The sequence below is a fragment of the Microtus pennsylvanicus genome, chromosome 14 (genome assembly GCF_037038515.1).
Source record: "Microtus pennsylvanicus isolate mMicPen1 chromosome 14, mMicPen1.hap1, whole genome shotgun sequence".
NCBI lineage: Eukaryota > Metazoa > Chordata > Mammalia > Rodentia > Cricetidae > Microtus > Microtus pennsylvanicus.
In genome coordinates, this window is record NC_134592.1 from 25,326,279 (window position 1) to 25,337,551 (window position 11,273).

At 43.6% G+C, this 11,273-nt stretch overlaps 1 protein-coding gene across 2 annotated transcripts in view; it reads left to right on the plus strand.

The window, feature by feature from the left end:
* The window catches only part of Ston2 (stonin 2), a 147,885-nt gene extending 139,217 nt beyond the window's left edge, over nucleotides 1–8,668 (plus strand). For both annotated transcript variants that reach the window (XM_075947250.1, XM_075947251.1), the window contains one exon: nucleotides 1,308–8,668. In XM_075947250.1, coding sequence (XP_075803365.1) covers nucleotides 1,308–1,391 — 84 coding nt within the window. In that variant the 3' untranslated portion in view covers nucleotides 1,392–8,668. The remainder of the gene's footprint in view (nucleotides 1–1,307) is intronic.
* Nucleotides 8,669–11,273: the final 2,605 nt, after the last annotated feature.

Genomic DNA, 11,273 nt, shown 5'->3' on the forward strand with positions numbered 1-11,273 from the left:
TGTATCATAACACAACAGAGGCATCCAGAGGGCAGTGAGAGTGTAAAACTTAAAAGCCAAACCCTTTACTTTGACAACAGGATTGAAGCTGTGAGAGAAGTCTGCGGTCAGCGCTGGAGAACTGGTTTTCTGGTGGGGGGTGGAGTTGGAGACAGGGTCCCCTCTGTAGCTCAGTCTGGTTCAAATTCTATTGTCTTGCCTCTGAGTGCTCAGATTATAGGTAGATGACTGCAAAAGCAAGGACTTTTAGCACAAAGAGGTAGACTTGGGTAGACGACCGACTTCCAGAGACGGAAGAGAAAGAGGCATTATTAAGACTTTGCAAAGATATTTGGCAATTTCCTATGTATAATGATTATCACAGATTTATATAATTTGCTATTCCTTTAAATATTCTTAGTTGTATCACTTAAGCCTTTTAACAACCAAAAAGAACAAATGCCCCCTCTTGTGGCCAGGAAAAAAGCTAGCACTCCCCGCCCCCAACCATGGACTGTAATCTATCTTCAATTGTTGCCTCCAAGTGGAGAAGTCTAATATCCAGGGTAGGGCTGAGAAGCAGTCGGAATGAGGATGAGATTCCTCAGTTCAAACAGTCCCTTCCTGACCTATCAGGGGCTTTAGTTTAGGCCTATTACATTTTAAAAAGATTTATTGATTGATTTGATGTGTGTGGGTGCTTTGTCTACGTGCATGTCTGTGCACCCCATGCTTGTAGCACCTGAGAAGAACCTGGAACTGGAGTCACAGACAGTGGAGAGGCATGTGGGTGCTGAGAAGTGAACCCAGGCCCTCCGGAAGAGCAGCCAGTATTGTTAACCACTGAGCTATCTCTAGTGCAAGCCGTGTTACTTTGAAAGGGCAACTTCTTGGCAGTATTTAGCAGAAGATAGGCTAGACTAGGAAATGCTCCGATACTTATTAGCCTAGCGTCTTAAATGAAGTAGCTGGAGAGACGGTAAACTCCGTATTGCCTACTGGATTTCTACACCTTGGATAAAATGAGCTAGCTCTTGCTCCTGTCCCATGGGGCCTATGGAATAGTGGAGCCGGGGATACCAGAACTGTTCAGAGGAAACTCGGTCACCCCACTGGATGAGGAGCAATCCTGCAAGACAAAGAATAAGAATCTCCCCAGAAGGACCACGAGGAGGGCATCATGGCATATGCAGGATCAGCGGTTCCATTAGAGCAGCAGCCCAGAACATCCACAGAATAACCTTCTGAGGTTCTTTGGGCTCATTCATTTTCGTGCTTTTCCTCTCCCTCCCTCTCATTCCTGATGTTTTCACCATTTTTTTTTTCAGGTGGAAATTGAACAAAAAAAGAGTTTGAAGCCAGACTTTGAGGGAGAGGAGTTGGACAACCCAAAGGAATGTGGGGTACAGTGACAGAGGCCTCCTGTGTAAGGACCTGAGGAATGCTGACTCACGATCGATCGGTGTCTTCCTGAATATGTTAAGTCAACACCTGCTGTGGCTGCTTCTCGTTGAGGGCAGTCTACCACAGTTTCCTGTGTGCAGACAGGAAATCCTGAGAGGGGGTCACTTTCAATAGTCTCCTTGACACTGAGCATGCCTGAAGCACGGGGTGCACCCGGCTTTTGGAGTGTATTGTATATTGAGCCTCCTTGTCTCTTTTCTGCTTATATCATGACACTGGGGTGTGGTTTATGGTGACGATTAGAGACCTGAAGAGAACGTCCAACGTCAGTCTTGGCGCAGTTTGCATCTGTCCCTTGTAGGTTTCTGGAAAAAGCAGTCTGGAAAGTTAAATCAAGAATCCATCTCCAGGGGTCCCTCTATAAAAAAGTGAGAAGACTTTCAAAACCATTTCTCCTTTGGGTCTACTAGGCCTTTTCTAGAAATCTCCTTTCTTTAAATGCTGATTTTACTCCACTAGTTTTCCAGATGTTTCCTTTCTATTCTGGATTGTTCAAGATCAAAATATTTTTCTTCAGCTCCTACTTTCCCATTTGCTATCCTGAGTCATGATACCCAGTGGGAGAGGTCAATCAGATTTTTTTTTTTTTTTCAAATTCAGGGGTTGGAGCTTAATTCTACAAATGGACTGGATTGGATTCACGGTCTGTTGAAAAGAACGGAAAACTGAACTATTTTTTCTCCACTTGAAGGAAAGGGGACATTATGTATAATTATATTCAGTTCAAAGACAGCTTCAGTCATAATGAATTGTCAGGTTCTCACCGATCACCTCTAATTCCTGAAATACAGGCATGGCTATGGGAGAGGCCTGTGAGAAAGACACTTGGGAGTTCTTTTAATACCTCATAGGCAATGACTGTTACATGTCCCTTTAACTCGAAATTTAGAGAAAACTTAAAGAGTAAAAGCTCAATTGGAATGAGCTTTGCCTCAAATAACAAGGTTGGTGGTCAGCGTTCTGAAAGTACACACAGGCAGATGCCTCCGGGGTGGGGCTGGAGAAAGCCGGATTCCTGGTGTTGTGAACATGAAAACCTGTTTCTGAGAACCAGAACTTCCCTTTCTGTCCCATGTTCCCAGCCCACCCACTGTTCCCCATCCCTGCTTTTTTGTACCTTAGTGTTTTCTCTCCTGAAGGATAAAGTGAGGAGACAGAATGCATATTTTATCAGACTTGGGACATATAAGGAAATATAAATACCTGCAGTTTGGGACTGACTGAATCAAGATTTATATATTGAGCTCATATTCAGTGAGGTCAATCTATGTACTGGCCTTAGACATTAGAAATCATTGCAGTGTTTTAAACTGTGTTGTTTTGTTTTGAAGACAGGGTTTCTCTGTGTAGCTTTGGCTGTCCTAGAATTCTCTCTGTAGACCAGATTGGCTTTGAACTCAGAGATTCATCTGCCTGTCTCCAGAGTGCAGGGATTAAAGGCGTGTGCCACCACCTTCCCCAGCTTGAACTATGTTTTTAACTATCTAAGCATTAGATTGAAATGAAAAGGACAAGCTGCATAAGCATAAACCTGTGTTTTGAGTTTTTAAAATGCCACCCTTTCAGTTCAGAAGTGTGTGTGTTCGTAGAACCCAGGAGGCTGGGTTTTATAGCAGTTCATATAGAAATGTTTTCTTAAGGAAATGAGAGGTTGGTTTTGAACCAGGTATTCACAAAGCTAATGCATTCCATCTGTGATGGTAGGGGTTTAAACAACTCTGCATGGTGCATTCGCCCACACATGCCTGGATGGATGCATTAATAGGTTGAATGTGTCCACAGGCAGGTAAGCAAAGTTGTGAAGATGGTGACTCTATAAGGACCGGGGGAGGGGGTGGGAGTGTCCTCAGGAACAGAGGGTATAGCTACGAACGGAGGACAGTTTGGAAATGATGTAATGGCTGCCACAAAGTTTCAACTAAACTATAAAAAGGAAGAGGAGTTAGATTTGCTTTGCATAGCTTCAGAGGCAAACAGAATAGAAACCGAAGAGAACTTTACAGATGTTTGCTCAAGATAAGCATCTTCTAGTAAGGGGTGCTCTAAAGAAGAAAAAGATGTCCTGCTGTAGCAGATGCCCATGGGTTAACTGAGCCACGCCTATCCCAGGTGCTGTGAATGGGATGACAGGAAAGCTCTTTTCCAAATAGTCCCGATAGGAATGAGACGCTCCAGCTGGAGACAGCCTTTCTCTGTTTTCGTCCTGTGGGAGGACAGTGGGATCCTCAAAAAGAACTTGGTCAAAGAACCCCATGTCATTTCCGCTGTTGAGCTAAAGGCCTTCAAGAGTTCTCAGATACCCAAGTGCTTGAAGCATGGGCAGGAAGGTCATCCCTAGCCCGGCGGCGCTGTCAAGGGCCCTGTCTCTGAGGTAGCATAGATTGCACAGTACCTGTGCTGTCTAATCTCCTCCCCCCTCGGTTAATTCTTCTTGCTTTGGTGCTTCTCCTGGACTGTTTAGAATGTCATTGTTTCACCATTAATCAAACATTGGTTGAAAAAAAAATATTCCCCTCTGTGCTATTTGTATCTAGTAAGCAAATTATCTAATCTTTAAAAATCTACTACCTTGGTCACCAGATTTGTTTTGCCTCCACTGTGCTTAGGGTCATTCTGGATAACAGTGTAGGGAGCTGAGGAGTGTAATAAGATGTATTTGATGACTCATGAATAACCTATATGAAAACTATAGTTAGGCAGATTGCCCTTTTGATATACAGAATGTGTGCTTGCATATGGGTCCTCAGTTATTTTTCCTGTGGCCACACAACACACACACACACAAAAAATCCTAGTCTGTGTTCTCAATAATGAAAAAGTGTAAAAAGAGGATGGATTTTTACCAATGCAGTTCGAACACACTTGGGGTCACATGGTTTCAAAAACTTTATTTTTGAGTCAAGAGCTTGTTTTTCAACTTTACAGTCAAACAGGACAGAAAAGATACTCATTCTACTATCCCAAACAAGGGGACTGGCTGTGTAGCTCAGTGGTAGAGAACTTGCCTAGCAAGCACAAGACCCCGGGTTCGACCCCCAGTACCAAATAAACAAGCAACAAAAAGAGTGGGAGGGATCTTGAGGACAGACCACCGACACCTCTCTTGTAGACATAGTGCTGGTTAGTTTTTCAAAAGCCAGCCCTTTGATCCTAGCAGACTTTTTCTTTTGTTTTTGTTTTGTTTCCTGTTTGCTTCCCCACCTCACTACCTTCCCACATTTCTTCCAGGCTTGTCCTCAAGATTATTCCTTCATTCAAAAGAGTCCTTCTTTGAAATGAGACTAATTTCTGTGCAGAAACCTGGCTGGGATCAGGAATGTATGTCCCTAGAAGGTCTACTCCTGAGGAATGTGCCACATGAAGACAAATTATTGTGGTTATTACTGAACCACTCTCCTTGGGATTTAAAGGCTTGCCACAAAGTGTGAGCCCAGCCCCCTTAACTCCTTACTGCTAAGTCAAATACACTCATTAAATGAGTGGAAATTATCAGCGCTTTGGCTCTGAGACCGCTTATCCTTTGCTTAGTTAGCATCCGGTCCTCACGTAACAGCTAACAAGCAGCATTCATTTTCCAGAGGACTTAAACACTTTTATGTTGCTTTTATTCCTGCCACCAGTGTCAACCAAGCGTCAGGACAGAGGCACTTACTGAGTGGCTGACTCTGACCCTCACCAGACCTTATTCATATTGAGAAACATTTTTACGCTCAGAGATGGAGGGGCGCAGGTGTTGGTGACAGTTAGGCTATCGATCCAGTTTTATTGCTGCTGGTCACACAGACCTGTGAGCCCTGCCTGGCCCTGCCCACAAGAGTAAGTAGTGGAAGATGCCAGTGTCTGATGGAGCACACAATCAGTCCTGCTCTGTCAGGACTTTGTCTTCCCACATTGACCAGTGCTACTGTGCACACCACATCCCCACATGGGATGGGGATCTGAGATGGGAAGGCTGAGGCTCACCAGGTGAAATCATCGCCGGGCGGTGGTGGCACACGCCTTTAATCCCAGCACTTGGGAGGCAGAGGCAGGTGGATCTCTATGAGTTCGAGACCAGCCTGGTCTACAAGAGCTAGTTCCCGGACAGGCTCCAAAACCACAGAGAAACCCTGTCTCGAAAAACCAAAAAAAAAAGTCTACTTTATAATCAGTTTAGGGGGAGAGAGAGAGAGAGCTGATCTTTTTCTATTTTTCCTTAAAAGTTCAAGGAATTAATTGTTATGAGTTGGAAGTGATACCATCCAACCTACTTGTATAATTTCTTCTGGTAAAAAATGGTATTTTTTTAAAAAAGTGTTTCAGGATAGGTTTTCCCTGTGTAGCTCTGGCTGTCCTGGAATTCACTCTGTAGACCAGGCCTGCCTTGAACTCAGAGAGCCAACTGCCTCTGCCTCCTGAGTGCTGGGATTAAAGACGTGTGCCACCACCACAATGTTAATTCTTCTAAAAATGGTTGATTTAAATTAATCAATCCTAGCTTGTCTGAAGTTGAGGTTATGATTGGATTAGACTTTGATAGAGAATTCATGAACAGAGCTAACAAAAATTAAAAATATGCCATCTAGTAAATGAATCTTGTGTTAACACTTCTACCAAGCTGTGATAGCATTTTCTATAGAATTAGTCAATGTATTCTCACCATGATTCTAATTGATGTTTTCTAAACATGACCAGTGTCAATTTATCAGTTCCCTACACATGGCCATGTTTTATTTATGCTCTTGTAAATGAGATTGGTTTTGGATATTATCATTTATAACTGAAGGAAATACAGAAAGCAGTCTTAAGAGTAGGAACAAATGCATGTATTAGTAATAGTCCCATGATCACTCAAGTAAGAACATGGAAGTTTTATTTTTCTTCTAGTGGGCCTTAGACAATTTGCCAATGAAAGTCAGTCTTATGCAGGAGAATTGTCTGTATTCTGTCAATCATGTTTTAAATAAATGCTGATTGGCCAGGCAGGAAGTATAGGTGGGAAAACCAGAAAGGAAATAGAAATGAGGTAATGAGAACAGGAAAATTCTGGGAAGGAGGAAGTTGATTCCTTCCACTCCTGCCCAGACCACCGAAGCAACAGGATGTGATCTGCCCCACTGAAAAAAGGTACTGAGCCACATGGCTAACATAGATCAGAAAAATGGGTTAATCAAGATGTGAGAGTTAGCCAATGAGAAGCTAGAGCTAATGGGCCAATCAGCTTTATAACTTACAGAGATCTTTGTGTGATTTTCTTTGGGCCTAAACAGCTGGGGGTACCGGGAAGGACAGAAATCCCAACAAACAAGCAGGTCTAGCCCTTCTTGTTACAGTCTTATACTTTAAGAATTGAAAGAGGGACTATGTGTGTATGTGTGTGTATACATGTGTATATGTGTATACATATATTTCACCCTTTCAGTTCTTAAAGTATGTGTGTGTATTGTAATTCCAAGCCCACAAAGGTAAGAAAGTTTCTATAGTACTATGTTCTGCAGAACCTGGAACAATGCAAATAAAAGCTAGATGTAATGAAAAGCTACTAAAGAACAAACTAAAGAAAATAATAGTGAAAAGAGTTGAAGGATTTATAGCATTGGCCACCCAAGATTCAACGTAACCTGAACTGGAGGTCGTCTCTTAAAGTAAGAAGCTGTGGGAAAGAGGGGTGCCTAGCAGGACTAGACAGCAGAGCTCTTCAGCTCAGCTCAGCTTGCAGAGTGCCCTGGCTAAGGGACTCCTTGAAGGGAGGAGAGGCTGTCCAATAGGATGCTGAGGATCGTTGCTGGTAGCCCTGCGGGGATGACTTTGTGAAGGGGAAGTTGCATAGGCATGAGGACAATCACTATTGCTAACTCACCTGTTATTTCCCCAACTTGATGTCAGTTTCCAGAGACAAAAGAGAGAGAGGGCTGGACTTTCGCTTCTTGGGTTATTTTTTTTTCCCAGCTGTGGTTTTATGGGTTGTTTCACAAAATGTCCTTTCTTGCCACGTTTTGTTGATATTCCTTGTCTGTGAGGTTCTTTATCCATGCTTACGAACCAAGACGTTTAAAACATGTATGCTGAAGAGGCCAGCTAGTTTTTATCTTTTTCTGCTCAAACCCCTTTCTCGTCCCCATCTGTTTAGATGACAGAACTGCAGGAAAGCCCCCAATTCTCTGTTCTACGGTTGACTTCAAAATACCAGTTCAATACAAAGGTCAAAAGGGCAGTTTCCCGGTGGATATTAGGATGTGAATACCAGGTGAAACATAAGTAGATCTAATCCTCCAAGTACTGAAGATGTTAGGATGTAAGATGGTCTAGGATTTATAGGTACGTCCTTTTATGTGGATGGCTATAGGAGGGAGGGGAGAACAGAAACTAATCTGGAGCCATCTTAGTTACAAGAAAGTCAAATGAGAGAAAACCATGTTAAAACATATTTAATTTTTTTTAATGTGGATCATTATAAAATAACTTTCTGTGGGTGTATTTGAGCATGACTTTAATTTCTCCTCTGGTTAGACTTAGTCAGATACAGTGGGTCAGCGCTAACTGGTCAGGTGGAGTCCCAGCATCCTCTCCGTCGTTCCCATGTTCTGCCTCAGACGGAACCCCAGTTCTCACTGTGGAGACTAGCCACACTGTGACTGAAGCCTTAAGCGCCACCATTGCCCACTCCACATGCTCTGCGAAGGGCCATCCTAGCGCAACTCCCAGCAGCAAGTTCTGTGAACACAGATGTACACTTAACTCCTTATTGGATCTAAGGGTTTTCAAGAACGGCGTGTGAGGAGGACGTGAGCCCCTTTCCCCTCCTGCCAGCGTTCGTTTATCTTTTACGTTCACTTGCCAACAGAATCTGGAAAACCCTTTGCCATATTCAGAAGGCTAAACGGGATCACTGAGAAAAGGCAAGGCGGGAGCATCCCTTCTCACCCGCCCCCTTGTGATGTCTGTGTGAATTTCAGTGTGTCCGGTGGTTGGACCCAAGATCCAGTGAATGGCTTCACTGATCTGAGGCTTGTATTTCACTTCATTTGTCAACTTATCCTTACTCAGTGTAACTTCTTGCACTCTTGTGGCTAATTTTAATGTAAAACCAGTTAACTTTTAAAAGAATGTGCCTACGTAACAAAGTCTACACACTGGTTATTCCTGTAGAAGTGAGGTATTGTTTTCGATGTTTTGCTGAATAATCTGTAATATCTTTTTCGAGCTATGAAAAGGAAGTATTAATAAAACATTTTTAAGCAAAGTATCATTGCAGCATTTAATAAATGCAGGCGTGATAAAGAATACATTTGCCGGTTATGGTGGTGCATGTCTTTAATAAAAGAACAAGAGAGATGGCTTAACAGTTACAAGTGCTTGCTGCTCTTCCAAAGGACATACATCAAAAACATCCTGTAATTCCAGCTCCAGGGGACCAATACTCTGGCCTCTGTGGCTACCTGCATTTACACGTGTGCATACCCACACAAACATACATACATAACACGTTTTTTAATCCTCCAAAAACTTTAAGTCACAGGTAGTGGTGCATGTCTTTAATCTCACAGTCCCAGCACTCAGGAAGCAGAGGCAGGTGGATCTCTGTGAGTTCAAAACTAGCCAGTTCTACCTAGTTCCTGGACAGCCAGAGCTACATAGTGAGACCCTGTCTCAAAACAAAACAAACAAGGGAAAAAAAACATAGTATTTTCACAAAAATATGTACTGATTATACTCTGTGACCGCCAGTACAAAGATTTGCAGTGTGTTTTCTCACTTAATGTAAGTAATCACCTTTCTCTGACTGGTGACTGGCTGGTGGCTCTAACACACTTTACCAAAAGTTAGGAACTGATGGTATGGTTTGAATGAGAATGGCTCAGATGGGCTCCTATGCTTGAATGCTCGTTTCTGCAGTTGGTGAACTGCTCTGGAGAACTAAGGCGTGGCCTCGCTGGAGGAGGTGTGTCCCTGGACTCTGAGGTTTAAAAAGCCCACACCATTCCCACTTAGCTTGCTCTGTCTCTCTGCCTTATTGTTGTCTCTACATATGTGCTCTCAGCATTGCGCCAGAGCCTTGCCTGCCTGCTGCCGTGCTCCCCGCTGTAATGGTCACCCTCAGACACTGTACACACACCCTCAGTTAAATGCTCTCATTTACGAGTTGCTTTGGTTGCACCATCCCTTCACAGCAATAGAAAAGGAACTGTAGGGGGCTGGAGAGATGGCTCAGCGGTTAAGAGCATTGCCTGCTCTTCCAAAGGTCCTGAGTTCAATTCCCAGCAACCACATGGTGGCTTACAACCATCTGAAATGAGGTCTGGTGATGGAGGAAGGTCATTGGCTAATAAAGGAACTGCCTTGGCCCATTTTATTGGTTAGGACATAGGTAGGTGGAGTAAACAGAACAGAATGCCGGGAGGAAGAGGAAGTGAGCTCAGACTCCACAGCTCTCCTCTCGGGAGCAGACGCCTCAGAGAGACGCCATGCCCCGCTCCAGGGAAGATGCACGCATGAAGCTCTGACCCCGGATGGACTTAGGCTAGAATCTTCCCGGTAAGACCCGTGCTACAGTTTATTAGAAATGGGTTGATCGGGATATCAGAATTAGCCAGTAAGGGCTAGAGCTAATGTGCCAAGCAGTGATTAAAAGAATACAGTGTCTGTGTAATTATTTCGGGGCAAAAGCTAGCCAAGCAGGCGGCTGGGGTGTTGGGGACGCAGCCCCGCCGCCGCTCCTTATTACTACAGTCTGGTGCCCTCTTCTGGCCTTCAGACATACACACAGAAAGAATATTGTATACATAATAAATAAATATTTAAAAAAAAGAAAAGGAACTGTAGAAACAGACACTCCTGCTCCTAAATGTCACTGGCCACACCCTACTTATGAAGTTCCCTATGAAGCACTGTCTTCTTAAGCCCCAACCTGAGCAGACCAACTGCTCAAGTTCCCAAGCCATTCTCTGCCAATGAAGACTAAAAACTTAATATCCTGTCCTGGCGGCGATAGTATTCTTAAGTGAACACTCCCAAACCTCATATAAATGCTCACACAGGAAGCCAAGGAGCAGATAAGGGACAATTTTTAATGACAGTTGCTCTATGACCCTCGACTCACTCTTTAATTTCTCCCGTGTGGATACCAACAGTCATCACTAGCCAAGATTGTGAACAGTGGGAGGAAGTCATTAAAATGAAACCTACTGGTATAAATGAACTACCAGACTTGACAGCATCTGTTGTCTGCTGCACAGCAAAAAAGGATAGCTGGCCAGACAACCTGAAGGCGAGTAAAAATCACTTTGCTTTCTACTTCATTCACTCTATGATACAAAGCTTTTAGTTCCATCCTGTCTCATCCCACCCTGGACCCAGTGAAGGCTATTTCCAAACAAAATGAGTTCATCTTGCATTGCCAAAAAAATACAAAGTTGCTCAAAAATTACAGATAAAATGGTCAGGAAAAGTTGACGTGAAAATGCCTGACCTGGGGCTGAGACTTGGCTCGACAAGCAAAAATGCTTTCTGGGCAGTCCTGATGACCCAAGTTCTAGAGTTCAAAGCCAGAATCCGCATGGAAACGATGAAGGCAGTGGAGCACATCTGAATTTACAGCCCCAACAGTACTGCAAGGAGGGAGGCAGAGATGAGAAGCTTAAACTACACAGCAGAAGAGCAGCAGAAATAGCAGGAGAAATGCTGCCCCCAAGACCAGATGGAAAAGAGTGCTGGCTGCCAGATGCTGTCCTCTGCCTTCCCTATGTGCACTGTAGCATGTATACACACAAAATCAATTCTTAATCAATCTATTAAAAAAAACATACTACTTTCCTTCTGAGCAACAAGTGTAGGTCAATAGAGCAAAATCC